The 20657-nt window shown below is 40.7% G+C and overlaps 2 protein-coding genes and 1 non-coding gene across 4 annotated transcripts in view; all 3 read left to right on the top strand.

Moving 5' to 3' along the window:
• NUP160 (nucleoporin 160) overlaps positions 1–16664 on the top strand; it is a 40425-nt gene extending 23761 nt beyond the window's left edge. Inside the window, exons 20-36 of the mRNA XM_045825630.1 lie at positions 578–737; positions 1354–1423; positions 1953–2051; positions 3271–3390; positions 6627–6722; positions 6823–6917; positions 7023–7119; positions 7213–7318; positions 9628–9788; positions 10626–10686; positions 11432–11542; positions 11703–11826; positions 12472–12573; positions 13161–13302; positions 14206–14331; positions 15477–15581; positions 16026–16664. Of these exons, the coding sequence (XP_045681586.1) occupies positions 578–737; positions 1354–1423; positions 1953–2051; positions 3271–3390; positions 6627–6722; positions 6823–6917; positions 7023–7119; positions 7213–7318; positions 9628–9788; positions 10626–10686; positions 11432–11542; positions 11703–11826; positions 12472–12573; positions 13161–13302; positions 14206–14331; positions 15477–15581; positions 16026–16115 (1865 nt within the window). The 3' untranslated portion in view covers positions 16116–16664. The remainder of the gene's footprint in view (positions 1–577; positions 738–1353; positions 1424–1952; positions 2052–3270; positions 3391–6626; positions 6723–6822; positions 6918–7022; positions 7120–7212; positions 7319–9627; positions 9789–10625; positions 10687–11431; positions 11543–11702; positions 11827–12471; positions 12574–13160; positions 13303–14205; positions 14332–15476; positions 15582–16025) is intronic.
• A 697-nt stretch (positions 16665–17361) lies between these two features.
• Positions 17362–17466, top strand: LOC123810245. The gene has a single exon (XR_006784209.1). It is a non-coding gene; the product is annotated as a U6 spliceosomal RNA (small nuclear RNA).
• Positions 17467–19049: 1583 nt separating this feature from the next.
• Positions 19050–20657, top strand: part of FNBP4 (formin binding protein 4) — a 41443-nt gene continuing 39835 nt past the window's right edge. Inside the window, exon 1 of one of the 2 annotated variants that reach the window (XM_045825321.1) lies at positions 19050–19380. In XM_045825321.1, coding sequence (XP_045681277.1) covers positions 19137–19380 — 244 coding nt within the window. In that variant the 5' untranslated portion in view covers positions 19050–19136. The remainder of the gene's footprint in view (positions 19381–20657) is intronic. The other variant, XM_045825320.1, reaches the window with a different exon arrangement.

Genomic DNA, 20657 nt, shown 5'->3' with positions numbered 1-20657 from the left:
TTTTTTTTTGTATAAACCTTGGAATTTTCAAGCTATTTTTATTGTAAATACTTTTCTAGGGGAGACACTTAGGTTAAATGAGACCAGTGGAAAACCGTGACTACAGTGTTGATTTAACTGGCTTTTTAAATTGCATTCGTATAGTACTTCACAATTTACAAATTGCTTTTATTTATATTGCCGTTGATAATCTCAACGGTGCATTTTTTTTTAACTTTTTTTAAGATTTTGTTTATTTACTTGTAGAGAGGGGAAGGGAGGGAGAAAGTAGGGGAGAGACATCAGTGTGCGAGAGACACATCGATTGGTTGCCTCTCACACGCCCCCAACTGGGAATCCTGCCTGCACCCCAGGCATGTGCCCCAACAGGGAATCAAACTGGCGACCTTTTGGTTTGCAGGCCGGTGCTTAGCCCACTGAGCCACACCAGCCAGGGCCCAATGGTGCATTTTATATTTCAAAATAGTAAGTGTTCTTTGTTACAGGCATAAAATGAATTGGTAGACTGTCCTAATTAAAAACTGATACTGCTATCACAAGTTCGTATTGTCATTTCTTTTTCTTTTCCTTTTTTAAGTATCTAGCCCTCAGACAATTGTGGAATTATTCTTCCAAGAAGTTGCAAGAAAACACATTATATCTCATCTCTTCTCTCAACCAAAGGCACCTCTGAGCCAGACTGGGTTGAACTGGCCTGAGATGATTACTGCAATTACCGGTTATTTATTGCAGCTCTTGTATCCTTTTATTTAAAAGCCATTTGAAAGGTTTCTTTTTTCCTTTTTTTTTTTTTAATCCTCACCCAAGGACATTGTTTCATTGCCTTTAGAGAGAGAGGGAGGGGGAGAGAGAAACATCGATGTGAAGGAGAAGCATCCATCAATTGCCTCCCACACACCCCCTGAACTGGCATCCTCCACACCCAGACTGGGGATCCATAAGCGTCCTAAACGGGCCATAACCTTTCAGTCATGGGATCACGCTGCAACCCACCGATTCATACCAGCCAGGGCAAAAGGTCTCTTCTAGCTGAAGAATCTAAGGCTGGTTCTGCCTTGTAATGAAGATTTTAAAATGAGTTTGGGTGTTTTTCCATCTACAAAAGATGATAGTACTTATTTTCATATATGATCCCAGTTTTTATTTTCTTTTGGTTTGGTTTTTTGCTCAGGAGTTGAGCCAGATTTTACTGATATGTACATGTTTAATACCTAGATCTCTTGTAAAGTGTTACACATTCATCAAATATTTATTGAATAGCTCAACTAAGCCATTTCATGGCACTCGACTACCCAATGTGTATGTTTAAGTTTTGCCAAAAAACGTAAAAAAATCTCCTTAACCATTGACTAGGTGGCCTAGCAATCCCAGTTGCCTCTTTCTAGAATGTTTGATGGGAAATTGTCAGTATGTACAATTGCAGGTGAGCACTGTTGAATATCTCAGGTTTACTTATTCTTGTAAAGAATGGGATTTCTGAATTTTTTTCTTTGTAAATGTTGTCTGCATTTTAATTGAGCTGAAAACAAGAACCATAATAATTTATATTTACATCAAAACTTACTCCAGACTTTCTTTACTTCCCTCTCGATAATATCATTCCTAATAAAACTTTTTCTAGGATCCTTTCTTCTTTTTTCAATTCTGTCTATTAGGTAAAACAGCATACCACTCTGTTCATTTAAATCCTTTCCTGGAATCTAGTGGTTGAACCAGTAAATAGCAAAAGTCAGGAAGTTGCTAAGATGGAAAGCATATGTGTGTTTGTGTTATTGGAGTCCCGTTTGTTTTCATAAAGTATCTAATAGCCTCATATAAGAATCGATGAGCAGGATTAGCTTGAGCTCTCCAGGTGATGTCAGGAAATACATTTGTTGATTGACCACATCTGTGAAGAACGTGGAACTGAGTATTTATTTTCTTAATCAGAAACTGCCTTTTATGCCTTTAAGGATTATATTCAACTGCTTCATCCCTGGTGTCAAGTCAATGTTGGTTCCCGCCGATTTATGCTGGGACGGTGTTACCTGGTTACAGGAGAGGGCCAGAAGGTAAACTGCCTTTGCGTGGTGAGCAAAATTTAGCGCAAGGAGGACACTTAGTTTCCATCAAATGAAGTTGGAGGCAGGGGTGAGAAGCCTAGAATCCTCTGGATTAGGATACAGAAGACTGCTAGTGCCTGTGGAGAATGTTCAGCCTCAGGTACTTTGCAGATTAGTTAGGACACAAGAGAAGAAAAGAGTGAAACCTTCCTGTCCCTATACAGGTGTTTTAGGGATGCATTTTAGTAAATAAAATGTATTTTTCAATTACATTGCTTTCATTATATCTTTTGGGGGTGTTATTTGTTTTGTTGGAAAAGCTTGACTTACTTAATTTTAACTATTGTAACTTCCTAGGGCTTTTGAAAACATTTTCTGTAACAATTTGAGATAAAATTTACATATCATTATAACTCACCCATTTGGAGTATACAATTTAATATAATACATGTCAACATTTTTAATATATACCCAGCTATGCAAATACACAGTTAATTTTTAGAACATTTCCATCACTCCAAAAAGAAACCCCAACTTATTAATCATCACTCCCCAATTCCCCTACTCCTCTTAAGCCCTTAGTCAACCCCCAGCCTACTTTATTTCTCCACAGAGAGAATAAATAAATAAATTTACCTATCCTGGGTATTTTATGTTAATGCAATCATGCACTTTGTGGGGTTTTTTTGTGACTGATTTCATTCATTTGGCATATATGTTAAAGGTTCACCCATGTCGCATATATCATTTCTTTTAATGGCCAAATTATATTCCATTGTATGGATATACCACATTTTGTTTATCAGTCAGTGGGTGATATATCATTTTTTTAAGGCAGCTTCTTTTCCTATTATGCTAGTTTACATTTCTAATTTTTCCCTGACATCCTGTTATGTAAACTTTTAAACATACAGAAAAGTTTAAAAGCTTTTATAATAAAGTCATATATATTCACCGCTCAAATTCTACAAATGTTAACATGTTGCTACAGCTGCTTCATTACATATTTATCTATAATTATTAAAGTTTACTTTTTAATTAATAGCACTTAAGTAAAAAAGTAAGATAAAAATATTAATAATGCATCAGATAGAGTTTAGATGTCAGAAATTATGAATGTAGTCAGCAGCATTAAACAACATTGTTTCTTTTTTTGGCTTTCTTTAGCACATGAGCACCTAGCAGTGGAACAATCCATTGTAAGTCACTTAGCATTTTATTTCTCCAGGCCCTGGAATGTTTCTGCCAGGCAGCGTCTGAAGTGGGCAAAGAGGAATTTTTGGATCGCCTGATCCGGTCAGAGGATGGGGAGATAGTCTCCACCCCCCGCCTGCAGTATTACGACAAGGTACATTATGTCCTGCTTGGCTCTTTTTCCACCACCCTCTGTAGAAATTTATCTGAAACACATTGCTTTGGTATTTTTGGAGAAAAACAATATAAAAATTAATTATTCCTCCCTGGCTGGTGTGGATCAGTGGATTGAGTGCCAGCCTGCAAACCAAAGGGTTGCTGGTTCAGTTCCCAGTCAGGGCGAATGGCTGGGTCGAGGGCCAGGTCCCCAGTAGGGGGCATGCAATAGGCAACCACATGTTGACGTTTCTCTCCTTCCCTTCTCCTCTCTCTAAAAATAAATAAATAAAATCTAAAAAAAAAATTAAAGAATTAATTATTCCCTGAATTTCCAAGTAAAGGGAAAATGAATTAGAAATGAAAATTTTAATTAAATTTGAAAAATGTTTTTAAATTAAATTGTATCATTTTATTAGTCCAGTTATCATTAGAATTCTGTTACTTAACAGTTTTGTTGATAACTCAAATAATTACCTTGAAATGTCTAACCTTAGTTTATGATTGGGCTCCTGAGCTTTTCTCCTACTACTGTTCCCTCTGGTCACTCAACTGTTGTTATGGCGGCCTTCTTACCTCTCCTACAAGCCAACCGCATCCTCTGTTCTTTTCAGAGCCTTTCTGCCCGCCGTTCCTTTAGTCAACTTTCTCCCGCCCTCGTGGCATTAGGGTTTCTGCTCAGGTGTCACCTCCCTGCCTCGCCTACAAAGAACACGTGTTGTGCTGTCCCTCTTGCTTGCACCCGCCTCTCACTTGCATGCGTGCAGACGGGCACCGTGGGCAGTCTCCCGGCCCTGCTGCATTCTTCTTTATGTCACTTCTTTATATGACATGCTACGTCCCAGATACCTGTGTGTTGTTATTCAGCCTTCCCACCCAACAGGAAATGCAACAAGGCAGACTCCACTGTTCTGTTCGTTGCTTGTTCTTTAAAGAGATAAATGAATTTATACTGAAACACTGAAATAGATGTATATCTATTAATAACCCTCTACTATCTTGCTAATGAGAAAATTATTTTGAATTTTAAGTAAGAATTTTTAATCTGAAGCCAGATGAATTTAAGTCATCAGTATATCCCCTGAAATTAGGTATAAAATGTTGTTTGTATTTTTTTCTGTGGAGAGGCTCCATAGCTTTTGTTAGAAGAAACTTACTGATTAAGAAAACATTAAGAATCACTGCTCCGGTAGACCCCAAAGTGGTACTTGGAAAGAAAATACTGGAACTCTCACTCACAGAAGAAATAGATCAAGATATGCTAATGTTTATCATAAAGATTGACTCTGATGCCTTTATTTGGCCCTTTTACCAAGTGGTCATTTGTCACTTAGCCTCCAGGTAGACATCTGAGGGAAGAGTGAGTGTCTCAGCGAAGGGTGGGGGTACATAGTGGCACCCTCGTCCACTTCATTTCAGTAGGTTAGGTTTGCCTGGTTAAATTGATTTATACATTATATTCCTTAATTTTAATGAAAATCACCTTTAGAATATGGACATGGCTTTTAAAAACTCCTGCAAAGAAACCATATTGGAGATACTAACAAAATACAAGAAAGTGAGGAAAATTTAGGGCTGACACTTCTACCTTTGATACAGGCTCTTCGTCAGCCACACTGCAAGGTAAGAACAGTGACCGTCCATAATCAGATCTGACAAGTCAGCCAAAAACTATTGGACTTTTCAGGATGCTATTTTAAGATCTAAATGAGTGTACCTTGAATTGAAATGTCAATTCAAGATAGTATGAAAACTATCAAGACGTCAAGCATCTTAATCACCTGTGGTGTGGAGTATAGCCGCTTTGATTGGTTACAGCCGCTTTGGGAAACTCAGTATCTAGTAGCTCCAGTCATTGACACATTAAGACCAAGTGATCGCAGTTCTAAATAGATCCAGACAGATGCCCATATTTACCGAAAGATTTGTATAATTTATGTTCCAAGCATAGTCATAAAAGTCATATTAGAAACAACCCAAGTATTCATTAACAGAATGGATCAGTGAATTATGGTATATATTCTTTCAATGAAATTCATTGCTGCGTGTGATAACATAGATCAGTTTACAAACATGTTAAGCAAAAGAGGTCAGATACACAAAAAACATATACCATTAGATTCTGTTTCTATGAAATTAAAAACAACTGTTAAAAGTCAGTAGTGGTGCCCTCACTGGTGTGGTTCAGTTGGTTGGAACGTCATCCTGTAAATCGAAAAGTCATGAGTTTGATTCCCACTCAGGGCACCTGCCTAGGCCAGGGGTTCAGTCCCTTGCTGGGGCACATACAAGAGGCATTTGATCGATGTTTCTCTCCCTTTTTCTATCCCTCCCTCTCTCTCTAAAATCATATCCTTGGGTGAGGAATAAAAAAAAAAAAACGAAGTCAGTAGTGGCTGGAAGGAGCCACACCGGAGACTTGGAGTGCTGATACATTATCATTCTCATTTTGGGTGCTGGTGGCACGGGCGTGTTTACTTTGTGAACAGTCAGCCAGCTGTGTCCTTAGGGTTTGTGCACATTTCTAAACATGCTGCACTTGAGTGAAAAGTATAACCTTAGAAAAAGCTGAGTATCCAGAACAAAAAGATGTTTTTATACTGTTAATGAAGAAAACTTAATAATAAATAGTAATAAGTAAAAATAATTTTATACTATTTTTATCTGTCTATAAATTTGAGTGTTTCATACACATGTCTGAGAGAAGTGGGTGTATATAAGGAAGCACATGAGCACGTGTCTAGAGTGTGCACAGATGCCGTTAACAAGGCGAACAATTTAAACAGTTTGGAGAGCGAGCGCTATTCTTGTACTGGAAGTGGGTTATGTCAAACATTAATGTAACCTGTTTAGGGTTTTTATAAGACTATGGTATTAATATTATTAACTAGGCTTTAAATTCATCTATGGCCTAAACAGTACAAAAAGTTAGCAGTGAAATTATATTTGTTCCTTCACTCAGCAAATACTGAGAGCTTACTGTGTGATAAACATTGAGTGTAGAGCTGTGAACAAAAAAAGACCAATAGGAAGTTTTACAACAATCATGTTGTTTAACAGCAGAATCTAAAGGAAAATCTCAAATGTTGCCCAAATAATCCTCATGCTTACCTTGTCAGCAGCTTTGATTTAATCTTTATCTTACCCAGTTATTTGATGGACTTAAAATCATATCTCAGTTTGGAGTGCATTAGCATATTAATTTTAATGGAAGTTTCTTCTATTTCTCTGTAGGTTTTGCGCCTACTCGATGTTGTTGGTTTGCCTGAACTAGTTATTCAGTTGGCTACGTCAGCAGTAACTGAAGCAGGGGATGACTGGAAGAGTCAGGTAAGAACTAAATATAACCTAGTCATTTCCCTTGAGGTTTGTCGTGAATGTGATGATTTAATTTATATTTAATCTTTTTTCCCCTATACTTGATACTTAGGCCACTTTAAGGACATGCATTTTCAAACATCATTTGGATTTGGGTCACAATAGCCAAGCGTATGAAGCTTTAACCCAAATTCCTGACTCCAGCAGGTTAGTCAGTCTCAGTCTGTTTTCAAGGAGGCCATTTACTGACACCGTTTAACCCACAAAGACAGTTTACCCTCATCTCCCTTTTCTCTTCTCTTCTTTCCTTAGGCAGTTAGACTGTTTACGGCAGCTGGTGGTCGTTCTTTGTGAACGCTCGCAGCTGCAGGATCTTGTCGAGTTTCCCTATGTCAATCTGCATAATGAGGTAACTTTATTTATTCACCGATGACTGGGCACGACTGTGTTGGTTGTCGTGATGGCCACTAACTTTGATGTCTGATCACTTCCCTGTCCTTAGGTTGTGGGAATAATTGAATCACGGGCCAGGGCTGTGGACCTCATGACTCATAATTACTACGAGCTTCTCTATGCCTTTCACATCTATCGCCACAACTACCGGAAGGGTGAGCACTGGAGCTGACGGCCTGTGTTGGAGGCAGCCTTGTCAGTCTCATCATGTTTTACAAATACATTATGTATTTGACCTGTGTGGTTTTTACTTTATTTTTGCTACTGGACAAATGTTCTCTACAAGCATTTGGGGAAATTATGTTTAAGGGCAAGGGTAGCTTCACCCTTTTGAAGACTACCTGTTAGCTTTAAAGATAAGCACTCCAATTCTAGAACACTTTTGATGCATTTCCAGTAAGATGGCCTTCTATGTGTGTCTACTATCTCGTTTTATTTTATTTTTAGTTATATTTTATTGATTATGCTATTACAGTCGTCCCAATTTTTCCCCGTCCCCCCCTCCACCCAGCACTCCCCACTCCCTCAGGCAGTGCCCCCACCATTGTTCATGTCCATGGGTCATGTGCATAAGTTCTTTGGCTGCTCCATTTCCTGTATTGTACTTTATGTCCTCATGATATTCTGTAACTACTAATCCCCTCACCTCTTCACCCATTCCCCCACACCTCCCCTCCCGTCTGGCAACCATCAAAACTCTCTCCATATCCATGAATCTGTCTCTTTGCCTAAAAGCATGTGTGCACATTCTTTTATTTTCTTGAATCATACAGGAAGGGTTAAAGATAAAGATCTCCCATTGTTTGGTTTCACAATAATAACATCCCTTAGCTGACCTGGTTAAAACCAGTTAACCAATAAATGTTTAGGTTTTTCTGGAGCAATACTGTTGCTCTAGCAAAATGTCCTACATATTACAGGCACTCAAAAATATTTTTGGGCCCTGACCAGGTAGCTCAGTTGGTTAGAGCATCATGCTGATACACCAAGGTTGCAGGTTTAATACCGGTCAGGGCATACACAAGAGTCAACAAATAAATGCATAAATAAGTGAAACAACAAACTGATGCTCCCCTCTTTCTCTAAAATCAATACATTTTAAAAAATGTTTTTAATTTGTTAGAATGAAAAATAGTTTCATTCAAAAACTGAAAGAAATTTTTTTAATATTCTTTGGTTTCTGGAGTCCCATGCTATCTTAGGAAAATGTATTATTCAATATTTAATCAACCTGTGTAGCTACAGTATTGTTAAAAAATAAGAGTCTGAGTTCCTAAACAGAGCATCCACACATCTCTTGGTCTCAGAATCCTGGGTGGAGGTAGGTGACTATTCAGCTGAGACAAGCTCCCTAAGCTAGTCTTCTGTCCTATCTGGGAATGTAGGACCTAATAATAGTCAGAAATAGCAGTTTACATAATAGTTGGGGGGAGCTTTTTTCACTGTGGCAAAGTACACACAAACTGTGCAGTGTTAGCCATTTTTAAGTCACGTTAAGCGCATCCACATTGCTGTGTAACCAGTCTTCAGACCTCTTTTCAGTCTTACAAAACAGAAACTCTGTACTCATTAAACAACTTCCCATTTGTTTTAATCTTGTGTTGAAACACAAGTTGGTAATTTATTACTTGAAATAATTAACATTGTACTTTCCAAAGCAAAAGTCATTAGCATTGAGAAACCATTTTTTTTTTAAGTTTAGTAAAATTCATTTAACATTTACCACCTTAACCATTTTTAAGTGTGCAGCTCAGCAGTATTGAGTACATTCACGTGACTGGGCCGCCGATCCGCCAAGGTCTTCTCCTCTCACAGAACTGAAACTCTGTCCATTAAACAAGTCCCCGAGCCCTCAGCCCTCGTCCCCCAGCCTCGGACAACCACCGCCATCCCCTTCTGCCTGTGAATGTCGCTGTTAGAGTCATACATTTTTCTTTTTGGGACTGGCTTGTTTCACTCAGTGTATGTGATGTCTTCAAGGTTCATCTATGTTGTATCATGTCAAAATTTGGGGGTTTTTTTTAAGAGTGAATGATACTATATGTATATGTCACATTTTATTTATCCATGGAATGATACTTGGATTGCTTCCATTTTTGTCTATTGTGCATACTGAACAAGGGTGGACAGATACCTCTTCAAGACCTTGCTTTCAATTTTGGGAGGGTATATTCTGAAAAGTGGAACTGCTGGATCGTGAGGTGATTGTGTTTTTAATTTTTTGAGAACTGCCATATTGTCTTCCATGGTGGCTGTACCAGTTTACACTCCCGCCAGCACTGCACAAGGCTCCCATTTTTCCGCATCCTCACCAACGTGATTGTGTGTGTGCGTGTGTGTGGTTTTAAATTAAAAACTCAGTTTTGTTTTCCAGTTTCATATTTGATAAGTAAAGCAAATTCTGTATATCTCTAAAGAAACCCATTTCAGAAATTCTGCTGTCTGATTTATTATTGCCTCACAGCCGGCACAGCGATGTTTGAGTACGGAATGCGTCTCGGCAGAGAGGTTCGAACTCTCCGGGGACTTGAGAAGCAAGGCAACTGTTATCTGGCTGCTATTAACTGTTTACGACTTATTCGCCCGGAATACGCATGGATTGTGCAGCCAGCATCTGGTGCAGTGGTATGAAAACTTTTTGTCTTGGAGTTTAGGGATCATTTTATTTATTTATTTGGTTTGGTCTTTTCAAAACTATGACCTCGTCTTCTTTTGTGTCACTTAAAACTTCTCTTGGGATATTTGGGAATTTAATCTATTTTTGCAGCAGTTTGGTTGGTCTATATTACTGCCTTGTTAGTTCCCAAGCTCAGAATCATTGTAGGAAGAAGTGTTACAGAGCAGTTTTGGAGTTGGAGAGACCTGACTAACTTCAGGCAAATTAATCTTTTGCTGTCCAGTTATTCTCTTGCATAAAATAGAGATGATGATAATATTAATGTCTACCTTACAGAATTGTTAGGGTATTCAAATGAGATAATTTATGTGCAGATTGCTTAGAACTGTAACAGTGCCTGGCCCACAAAAAGTGCTCAATAAATGGTAGTGGCTGCCGTTACTTCATTCATTTGTGTTAATTCAGTGTACAGTGACTATTTTAAAGAATGTACACTTCGAGTTTTTTTGGTCATGCCGATGTAGTCATATGTCCCCAGCTACTTGTATTGTATAGCTCCTACATTTAGTAAGCAGTTTCCCAGAATTCTGAGTGGAGAATATATCTGCAACCAGGGAAAGTCAGGTGATTTATACGGAGACCAGAAATCCATGTCGTCAGACTCAGCAACGTGTTAGAGTAAATGAGCCACCTTGGCAGACATTCCATTTTCGTCTGACAGTTGCAGTGCCTTTGTGAGAAGACTTGTGCTGGTTAAATAATTTCTGTTGCGAGAGTTGAAGCAGGAAAGCCCTGGATGCAAATTAAAACAGTGATTTTTCACAGTTAAGTGACTGTCGTTTCAGTATGACCGCCCTGGCGCGTCCCCTAAGAGGAACCATGATGGAGAGTGCACCGCCGCCCCAGGTGAGTCGGGGGTCGCACCGATTCTTCGCTGGACGGTGATTCTGTTGTCGTATCAGAGTGTTGTTTTGCTGTTTAAATGTACTTACATTGTAGTATACTGTATATTATATATGTATAGTAGTTACATTGTAGGACTATTGTAAAGTTCCCTTTTTCAGTGTATTTTCAATATATTAATCTGCTAAAGTTTGGTTGGTGGCACTTTGAAGACTTTGTATGGCTGTATGAGAAATGAAAGTGCTTAAAAAGTGTGTTTCGTTTCTTGCATTTAAATCAGCTTAGTAGCAGACTTTTGTTTTGTCAGGCTCCTTGGACGCCACTACGGAGGCATGATGCCCTTCCTTAGAGAGCCTGGGCTCCAGGGTGGGACACCTGGCTTTAATTCCGCCTCTCTCGCTTTGGGCATGCTCCTTTCTTACTGATAGAGATGACAGTATCTTATGGTTCTAAGATTTAGATGAATAATATGTAAAACACCTTGTAAGCACCGCCTCACTGCAGCTGTGATTCAAGTACTGCTTTCATTTGACTCAGCTGTACGTTTGAAGCAGGATGCTGCTTTAAGTTAGCTTTTATGAGCCACCTGCCTTCTCACCGTGGAAATTAAATGCACAGTTACATAATATCTAGTGGAAATCGACAGGTTGAGTTAGTCTGTAGGTACTTCTTTTGCATTTAGGTTGAGTTAGTCTGTAGGTACTTCCTTTGATTTGGAGAGTTGAAATTGTTTGTCTTTGGCTGGCAGCAAATCGGCAGATTGAAATCCTGGACCTGGAAGACCTAGAGAAAGAGTGCATCCTGGCTCGCGTTCGCCTGGCGCTGGCTCAGCACGAGCCGTCGGCAGTCGCTGTTGCAGGTGGGGACGCAGCAGTCTGTCAGTGCCAGCAGCACGCTGGAGGGCCATGCTAGGCGGCTACAAAGCATGCTGTCCTTCTGAGATACTCTCAACTGACAGTTGGGGGGCTCGTTAGCGCATACCTCTGGTCGCACTGAGTGGCGCTTTTCCGTTTCCACAGGAAGCTCGTCAGCAGAGGAGATGGTCACTCTCCTGGTTCAAGCCGGCCTTTTCGACACCGCCATATCACTCTGTCAGACGTTTAAGCTTCCCTTAACGCCAGTCTTTGAGGGGCTTGCTTTCAAGTGTGTATGCCCTTGTCTTTATAGTGTTAATTTTCTAATGCAAAAGTGCTGTTGCTCAGTGTGAGGCAGGGGTCAATAAGCCAGTATTTTAGTTTAGTCAGCACAAAGGGTTTGTTCTTTTTTTTATTTCATTTAGTTGATTGTGATTTTTTTAAATACTGATTTATAGTTTCTCCTGAGAAGATCTGGCTTTCTTGGACCCATATTCCCACAACCTGTTCTTTTGAGGCAGGTCATGTGTCCTCTTCAGTCCTTTAGGACAGCTATTAGGCCCTGAAAGCCTTATTAAAAAGTACTACAGACAACAGTAATTGAACAATAAAATAATTAAAATCAATCAAAAAATACTCCTTGGTGAAGTTAACTTATACCTAAAGATTAGTCAAGTAGTTTGTAGATTGGGGATATTAACTTACAGAATTTTTCAACACCAGTTTTCTCTTGAAAGTCAGTTATCTCCTAATACTTGTTGATGGCCTTGTAGGTCATTCAGTTATGTGGCCGTGAGGAGAGAGAAGAGCCAGTCTCCCAGCAGTGAATTGACTAGACTAGAGCTCAGGTTGTCTTATCTCTAACTGTCCTAACAAAATAAGGTGGTGCTTTTCAGCAAGTTAGTTTTCTGTGTGTGGACCGTTTGCACTGCAGGTGCATCAAGTTGCAGTTAGGAGGAGAGGCAGCACAAGCAGAAGCCTGGGCCTGGCTAGCAGCCAATCAGCTCTCATCAGTCATCACCACAAAGGAATCCAGGTACAGCCCTAGTGTCTCTCCTGCTTCCCTAGGGCACCCACTTAACCTCAGTTTCTCACAGTCCTTCTCTGACAGCCCTAACCCTCAGTAAACTTCTCTTCCTTGAAATGCACTTACAATTTGTATTATGCAGCTTACCACTTTACAGTTGGAGCATTTTACAATTTGGAAGTCTTTTAACTCCTAAATCAGCATACCAGAATCACTAGTAAAATACAGATTATGAGATAATGCCCTAGCCTTCTAAATCAGAACTTCTGTATGACTATAATGCTTGATCAGGTTTGGCAACAGTAATCTAAGCCATTATTCTTATTTTAGAAATTTGAAACAAAGAAGCTAAATGAATTATATAGTCGAGTAAATATGTGATTAGTAGGAAGGAAAATGAAAACTCCAAGACATCTAGTTTCGAGTACTACCCTGAAGTCACATTGGCCCTGGTAATATTAGGTGCCTTGTAGCAGTATTACTAATTCACTTGTGAGCTTCTAAAGGTGTTTTCCCTTGTAAGTACATGCTTGCAATGGTATTATAAATAGCAGTTAAGAATCTGTAACTCAGTAGTCCTTTCTGCTTTTACCAAGTGCCACAGATGAAGCGTGGCGACTGTTGTCCACGTACCTAGAAAGGCACAAAGTCCAGAATAACCTGTACCACCACTGCGTGATCAACAAGCTCCTGTCTCACGGAGTGCCTCTGCCTAGCTGGCTCATAAACAGTTACAAGGTAAGGGTGTCTTCACTTGGAGAGAGTAAGAAGCCGATCTTTATTATTCTGAATAACTTCAGATGATTTTAAAAAGCATGATAATTTACGGAAATATACTGACTTACATATGTACTTTGGGCAGCTTCTCAATCTTAGCTAAAAACAATTTCATTTCAATTCCACATGGCGTACTGAGTGATTAAAGTTCTGCAGCTTAGTGAGTAAGTTAATGCCTGTGTGTCTGCTCACTGCACAGTGAGTGGATACTTTGAACAGTGACTCCTGCGCATGACACAGTATTTATTGTTCACTACTCAGAGGATTCACAGGAGTTGATGGAGTAGTTTTCAAATTACTGCAGCAGTGTCTCTTTTGGCTTTTGTCAAAATTGGGTTTTTGGACAACCTGCATCAGAATTATTTGGATAGTGGACTTCTTCAAAATATAGATTCCTGGTCCCTATCCCATACTTACAGAACCAAATTATCTGGAGCTACGAACCAGGATGTATATTTTAACAAGCTTCTAAAGGTATCTGAAATACCTTGGAAGGGTAGGGAAAGAGAGAATGTAAAGCTTAAATCAGGAAAATTTAATTTTGGGGGGGGTTTGAAAGTAGAGAAGGCAGCTAAGATGGTAAAGGTTGGTTGTGATCCAATCAGAATGCAGAAAGCACAATTCAGTAGGAAAGAATTAGAATGTATCTTACATCACAAAATAGGAGAGGAAGACCACTTAACAGATAGGGCCTCACAAGGTTCCAGAGGTAACGAGGCTGTTGGGAACCCAAACCTTAAACCAAGATGCTCATTTATTCATATTGACAAGTATAAATGCCACGGAATCAGACACTCAGCATCCTTCGGTCTGTGCCTGGGTAAGATGGAATCAGGTGGATGTTCATAATCACTGACTTTACAGAAGGTCGATGCCGCTGAGTTGCTCCGTCTGTACTTAAACTATGACCTTTTGGAAGAAGCTGTGGATTTGGTATCAGAATATGTGGATGCTGTTCTGGGAAAAGGACACCAGTACTTTGGAATTGAGGTAGGCATGTATACACATTTCATTTAATTCTGTATTGTCACACTAAGTAAAACCAGGATCTGAAAATAAATGAACTTAGAATAGTTGATTTAACCTTTACTGTTAGTAGTTATACAACTTGTTTTCTACAGATAAGGGACTGGCACTCTAAGAATCTTCAGTTCCCTGTTTATAAAATGGGGATACATTTTATTTTTCTCCATCAAAGGAATGGGGCTTTAGTTAATATTTGGAGGAAGGAGGTACATAAGAACAAAATGATTTTCTGTGTGTGCTGAAGACTATGCTGCATCGCCACCAGTGTTTTCTTCTTTAATCCTTACAGCAGCTTGTCAGGGATTGTTTTAATCCCTTTTTTTTTTTTTTCCTTTTTTTAAACCATTAAGGAGAAAAGCTTCCAAAGCTCACACAGATGGTACATAGATAGAAGAGCCATGTCTAAAGTTCCAGTTTAGGTGACTACAGAGCTAAGCTCCTGAACTCTCAGGAACATATTCAGAAATTTGAAAGTTAAACTTTCCTTTTCCAAATCTTTTTTTTCCCCTAGATAATTTGAATCTAAATTTCAGACTGGAAATAGTATCATTCTTTGAAAATTTAGGGAAGTGTTATTGAGTGTGTTTATCCTTAATACGATAAACTTAGAAGCCTTAGGGTTTCTTTAAGATAAAAGATGACATGAATTTAAAAATACATTTGATTTAGCCCTGGCTAGTATGGCTCAGCATATTGAGCTCTGGCCTGTGAACCAAGGGTCACTGGTTCGATTATCAATCAGGGCACATGCCTGGGTTGCAAGCCGGTTCCCCAGTAGGGGGTACTTGAGAGGCAACCACACATTGATGTTTCTCTCCCTCTCTTTCTCCCTCCCTTCTTCTCTGTCTAAAAATAAATAAATAAAATCTTTGAAGAAATTTTTTTTAAAAACTGCAAGCAAAAAAATAATTTTATTTAATTGACAAAAGGATAAGTTCCCCAGTTGAAAAAGAGAAGGGGGGTTCAATTTGTGTGTGTGTGTGTGTGTGTGTACACACGCATACTTACGGTTTCTCATTGTGAAAAAAATAAGCATTTTATGTTATCAGTGCCTGTGAAAGGAACTATTCACTTTTCTGGTTTTCTTTAAAAGATACTTTTCCTTTCAGTTTCCACTGTCTGCAACTGCTCCAATGGTGTGGCTCCCATACTCTTCCATTGATCAGCTTCTCCAAGTGCTGGGAGAGAACAGTGCCAACAGTCACAACATCGCAGTGAGTCGGCCCTTTCCTCTTTGTGCACCTGCACCAGCAGTTACACCTGACAGCTGGCTCTCTGATTCTCAGGGAGTAAGGGGAGGGCAGAAGTCACATGTTGCCCTTAACTTGCTGCCCCAATCCTTGCATAAAGTGATTCGATAAATAAGATATAGCCCCTCTGGTTCTAGGAAGAGAGCTGGTAACGCTTTTCTTGAAAATACTGCTGTGATTTGCATAATTAGAAAATTCATTAGACAAATAGGATTGGAGAATTCTATATAAGAGAAGTCTGGTTTTATCAGTAATGTCACAAAGCAGACTCCTATGCTGAATAATGATCAAATGAAGCAGAGTGGCTAACATTTTTATTAGGGGGAGTCTGGTTGGTAAAGTCAAAGTGACTAATAACCTCAGTCTTTTTCAGTACTGACGTACTCCGTAATAATTTCTTTCTTACAGCTGTCTCAGAAAATACTGGACAAATTGGAGGACTACCAGCAAAAAGTTGACAAGGCAACCCGGGATTTATTATATCGTCGGAACTTGTGATCCAGATGGTTGCCCAGCCTTTGTAACCGCTTGGTGCCTCTTTGGGCTGAAGACTTTACTCTACAGGAGCCCTGTACTCCAGGCTGACTTTTACACCTGTAGATGAGGTGTACAGCATTTGAGTCTGCATTCCACGCAAGAGGAGGAGGGCAGATGAGGCACAGGACCTGTGCTTGCTGGCGGTGCTAACACAGTTTCTGGTTTCAAACTTGGTCTCAAACAGCTGCTTTTGTATATGATTCACAAGCTTTTTTAGAGTTTATATTTTTTTAAACTACCGAAGACATTCTTTATCTGCAAATTAAAACCCACCTACACTTCCGACAATGGGTGATGGTTGTTGGTTTGTTGTAGCTGACCACCAAACACAGTCACTGTAAATCCTTTCATCCTTCCCTCTCACGTTTTGTATTTCAATGGAATTATTTTGGTCCAGAATTGACATGTATTTTCTGTATTGCAGAGGCTAATGATTTTACGTACACTTTCCATTATTTATTGTGGAGTTTTTGTATGATCTTCAATAAAGTATTAAATAACTTGCCTAAATTAAGCCTAAAAAAAAAGACAGGTGTCAAAGAAGATAACTTATTTTAAATCTGGTTCTGAAGCTAAAGTTTAATAAACTCTTAGCTAAGAAAAAAATGAGAAATCCATCATCTATAAAAGTAACAGATTTTTGCCTTGGCTGGTGTAGCTCAGTGGATTTCGAACCAAAGGGTCTCGGGTTCGATTCCCAATCAGGGTACCTGCCTGGGGTGCTGGCCAGGTCCCCAGTGGGGGGCGTGTAAGAGGCAACCACACATTGCAGTTTCTCTCCCTCTTTCTCCTTCCCTTCTCCTCTCTCTAGAAATAAATAAAATCTTTTTAAAAAAGTAACAGATTTTCAAAGTAAATTCTGTTAACCTCTATGATTTATGATAATCAAGCTGGACTTGATCATACCGTCAGTCTAATGTAAATGTTCCTGGACAAATTTAAAAGCAGTCATACCCACAAATTTGGGGAAAGTGGAAAATAAAATCTTGCATTTTAGTCTGTATATTAAAATTTCTCTTTTAAGGAAATAAGCTGTATATTATTTCCTTGTATGCCCTTTGACCTTTCTTGAGTTGTTTTATTTGTTTCAGAGAGTTTTCATGCATTTACTTGAGCCAAACTGATGATACATGCTAGGGAGCACGACCTCAAATGCTCCTTGACTTTTCATAAGATTTTAATTTTTATATTATCAACACCATATTTAGTGCTGTTTGGTGGCACATATACTAAAATTGGAACAATACAGAGAAGATTAGCATGGCCCCTATACAAGGAAGACAGGCAGATTTGTGGAACGTTGTGTATTTGAAAAAAAAATCACCGGGTCACTCAGTTGGTTAGAACAGCATTTTCTAAAAGCCACAACCTTTTTGGCACTAGGAACCTGTTTGCTGGAAGACAATTTTTCCACCCACTAAGGGGGTGGAGGTAGTGGAGACAGGAGGCAGAGCTCAGGCAGTAATGCAGGTAAAGATTCCCTGGGCCACTGCTCACCTGCTGTGCTGCGAGGTTCCTAACCTGGGTTAGAGCATCATCCTGATGCCCCAAATTGCCAGTGCAATCCCTGGACAGGGCACATACAAGAAGCAACTAATGAATGCATAAATAAGTGGAACAACAAATTGATGTTTCTGCCTCTCTAAATTCAATAAATTTATTTAACGAAATACCATATTTACATTATATCTTGGAGAGTTCTTGTCCTCCCACTGTTGTAAACCTGTGGCTTCCAACTGCAGCAAGAAGTATCTTTTGACCTACTGTATATACACATTTATAAGCAAAAGAAAGATTTCACGAAATTTGTGTCCTCTTACTATGTTCTCTGATGTTTTCATGAGTGACTAATGGGTCAATTTGAGGATTCTCCCATAAGGGGAGGATAATGATATCTACCCCATAAGGTTGTGAGAATTAAATGCAATTCTACATGTAAAGCGTTTAGTGCCTGACAATAAATTCTGGGTGAATGTTAGATGCTTAGTAAGAACTGAGCAACCAGGAGTATATATTTTCGTAAGCTGTTTAGAAGGGGTAAACGAGTACTAACTATAAATGTTAAATGCTAGGGCAAGTTAATGCCTGCACTGGGTCTTGAGGAATTAAAAAAAAATCGCCACGTGGTGGGTTATTCCGGACTATGAAGGATTGAAGGTGAGATGGTGTTCCAAGCGTTTGACTCCAGAATTGGGGCGGGGGTGGGGAGCGAGGGGCTGGGTTCCAAAGAAAGCTACATAAAGCAGGTTGAGGCTACCAGTGGGCCAGATTGGGAAGACTCCCGTATCCCATCGCCACAATTTGGGCTTCTACCTCGTACACAATGTAATTCCTAGTGATTTTTTTTTCCAGCTGACAAGCAACACAATGAGACATGATCTTTGTACTCTAAGGAAAATATTCACAAACGCATAAAAGACCCACTATTATATTTACTGTTCAGTGCTATACCCAAATTAACCCACAATAATGAGGGGGAAGTCCCCTCGTTAATACACAATAATGAGAAACTTGGAGGAAGTCCTGGAAAGCAGCACATCTTCCTAAGGGACAAATGACAACGAACAGTAAGCACAGAACAGGTACAACATGGAGGACAAGGAGGTAGAGAAAAGACTCCACAAAAGACGCATGGGCGGGGCCCGAGGTGCTAGGGAAATCTAAACTCAAGCCCTTACGTACTATTGGCTTGACTCTCCTTTTCTTCCTTTTTATTGGCTACCGGCTCCTTCAATGGGCCAAAATAGCCAATCGCGTAGCGTTATGGGTAAAGTCCTCCCTTCCCCCACTGAGAGGGTGAGGAGCCGGAAGAACCTGCAAGGCCTAAGGCGCTTGCGCGCGCGCGCGCGCGCGCTCCGCCGTTAAAAAATCGGACCTTTGCAGGAGGCGGTGTCGCGGTGTATGAATATTGATTACGCAGCGCCGCGCCGAGCGCCGCCCTTCTCGGCTTCCTGACGCGAGCGGCTCGCGCTTGGGCTCGCGATGGGGAAGAAGTCCAGGGCGGTACCCGGCCGTAGGCCTATCCTGCAGCTCTCCCCGCCGGGTCCCCGGAGCAGCACGCCGAGCAGGGACCCAGAGCCGGAACTCGACACCGAGCCAGACTCGACGGCGGCGACGCCCAGCCAGCCAACCCCGGCGGCGACGCCCAGCCAGCCAGCTCCGGCGGCTCCGCCGCCGCCGACCGCGGTGACCGCCGCGGCCGCCCCAGAAGACTCGCCTTCGGAAGGTAAGGGTGCGCGAGGGGCCCCGGCCTATAGGTGGGGCGTCCGAAACTCCAGCGAGGGGCTTGCGGCCTAGTCTCTTGGGCAGGGAGGGCCCTGGGAGGAGGAGGAACTCGGGCGGGCGGCGTCCGCACTGAGGCCTGCTGCGTGGGGCCTGAGAGGAGGACGCTGCAGGCCTCAAGGCGACGGAAGGGGCCGCGGAGCTGTGCGCGCGGGTCCCAGAGGCGCCATCTCTGGTCCAGGGTTTGGCCCGGCACGCTGTGCCTCGTTAATGTCCGCACTCGGTTTTGGATAACTTACGGGGTCGATGTGGGGTATGCGTTTACCCATCCACGGCTTGGTGACTCTGGAACGTGGCCTTTTTTACACGTCACCTGCTCTTCTCGTTTTGTTGAAACCGAGAGAAACCTTCGGAAGTGAGCAAGGCTTTTTTACGATATATGTCATCCAAAGCTTCGGTAATCCCAAATTGGCAGTTATTCCACAGATTTTTTAAGTGCGGTTTTTGGGGTTCCCAAGTACCCCAAGTACAATACTTGTGTGTTTCTTCCCGGACTGGTACTTGGATTAAGGTTAACTAATAAGATGGTCTAACCACTATGCCTTGCACTTGAAACTAACACAAAATAATAGTGAATGTAAACAACGGAAAAATGTGTACAACGGAAAAAAACTTTTTAAATAAAAAAAAAAAGGTGTCTCGACAGCGCTGATCCAGGGACTAGACGCCGGAGAAGCTGCAGTCGTTTCAGGTGTTAAAAAATCACATTGAGGAGCTTTTTCGAAAGAAAGTGCTTGTGCTTGCCATAAAGGCTTGGTGGTAGCCTGGGGAACATTCAGAGTGTGTGTGTGTGGCGATTATTTCGGATGTAATTTTTATTTATAATGTTCAGATTCATTTTTTAAAGATTTCATTTATTTTTAGAGAGAGGGGAAGAGTAGAAAGAGAGGGAGAGAAACTTGGATCAGCTGCCTCACCCCCACCAGAGACCCAACCCCCCAACCCAGGCATGTGGCCTGAGGCAGATTTCAGCCAGTGACCTTTGGCTTTGCCTAAGGACCCCCAGCTAGCTGAGCCACACCAGTCAGAGCTATGATGTTCAGATTATTAATGTTAAGCCAGTAGAAGATTCTAGTTTTGCTTGTTTATCTCAGTTATTTTGGTTAGTGATAGGTTATACACTGCCTTTTAAAAAGTGAGATCTAGACTTGAAAGGGCAAATCAAAGATTTGTTTGTGTTGCCTGTAGTGTTTCTCTGGTCCATTGTCTGACTGTAGTTTT

The sequence above is a fragment of the Phyllostomus hastatus genome, unplaced genomic scaffold (genome assembly GCF_019186645.2).
Source record: "Phyllostomus hastatus isolate PE091 unplaced genomic scaffold, TTU_PhHast_1.1 phas_scaffold_585, whole genome shotgun sequence".
Classification (NCBI taxonomy): Eukaryota; Metazoa; Chordata; class Mammalia; order Chiroptera; family Phyllostomidae; genus Phyllostomus; species Phyllostomus hastatus.
The sequence above is the reverse complement of the archived record's forward strand: the minus strand, read 5'-3'. Positions and strand labels throughout refer to the sequence as shown.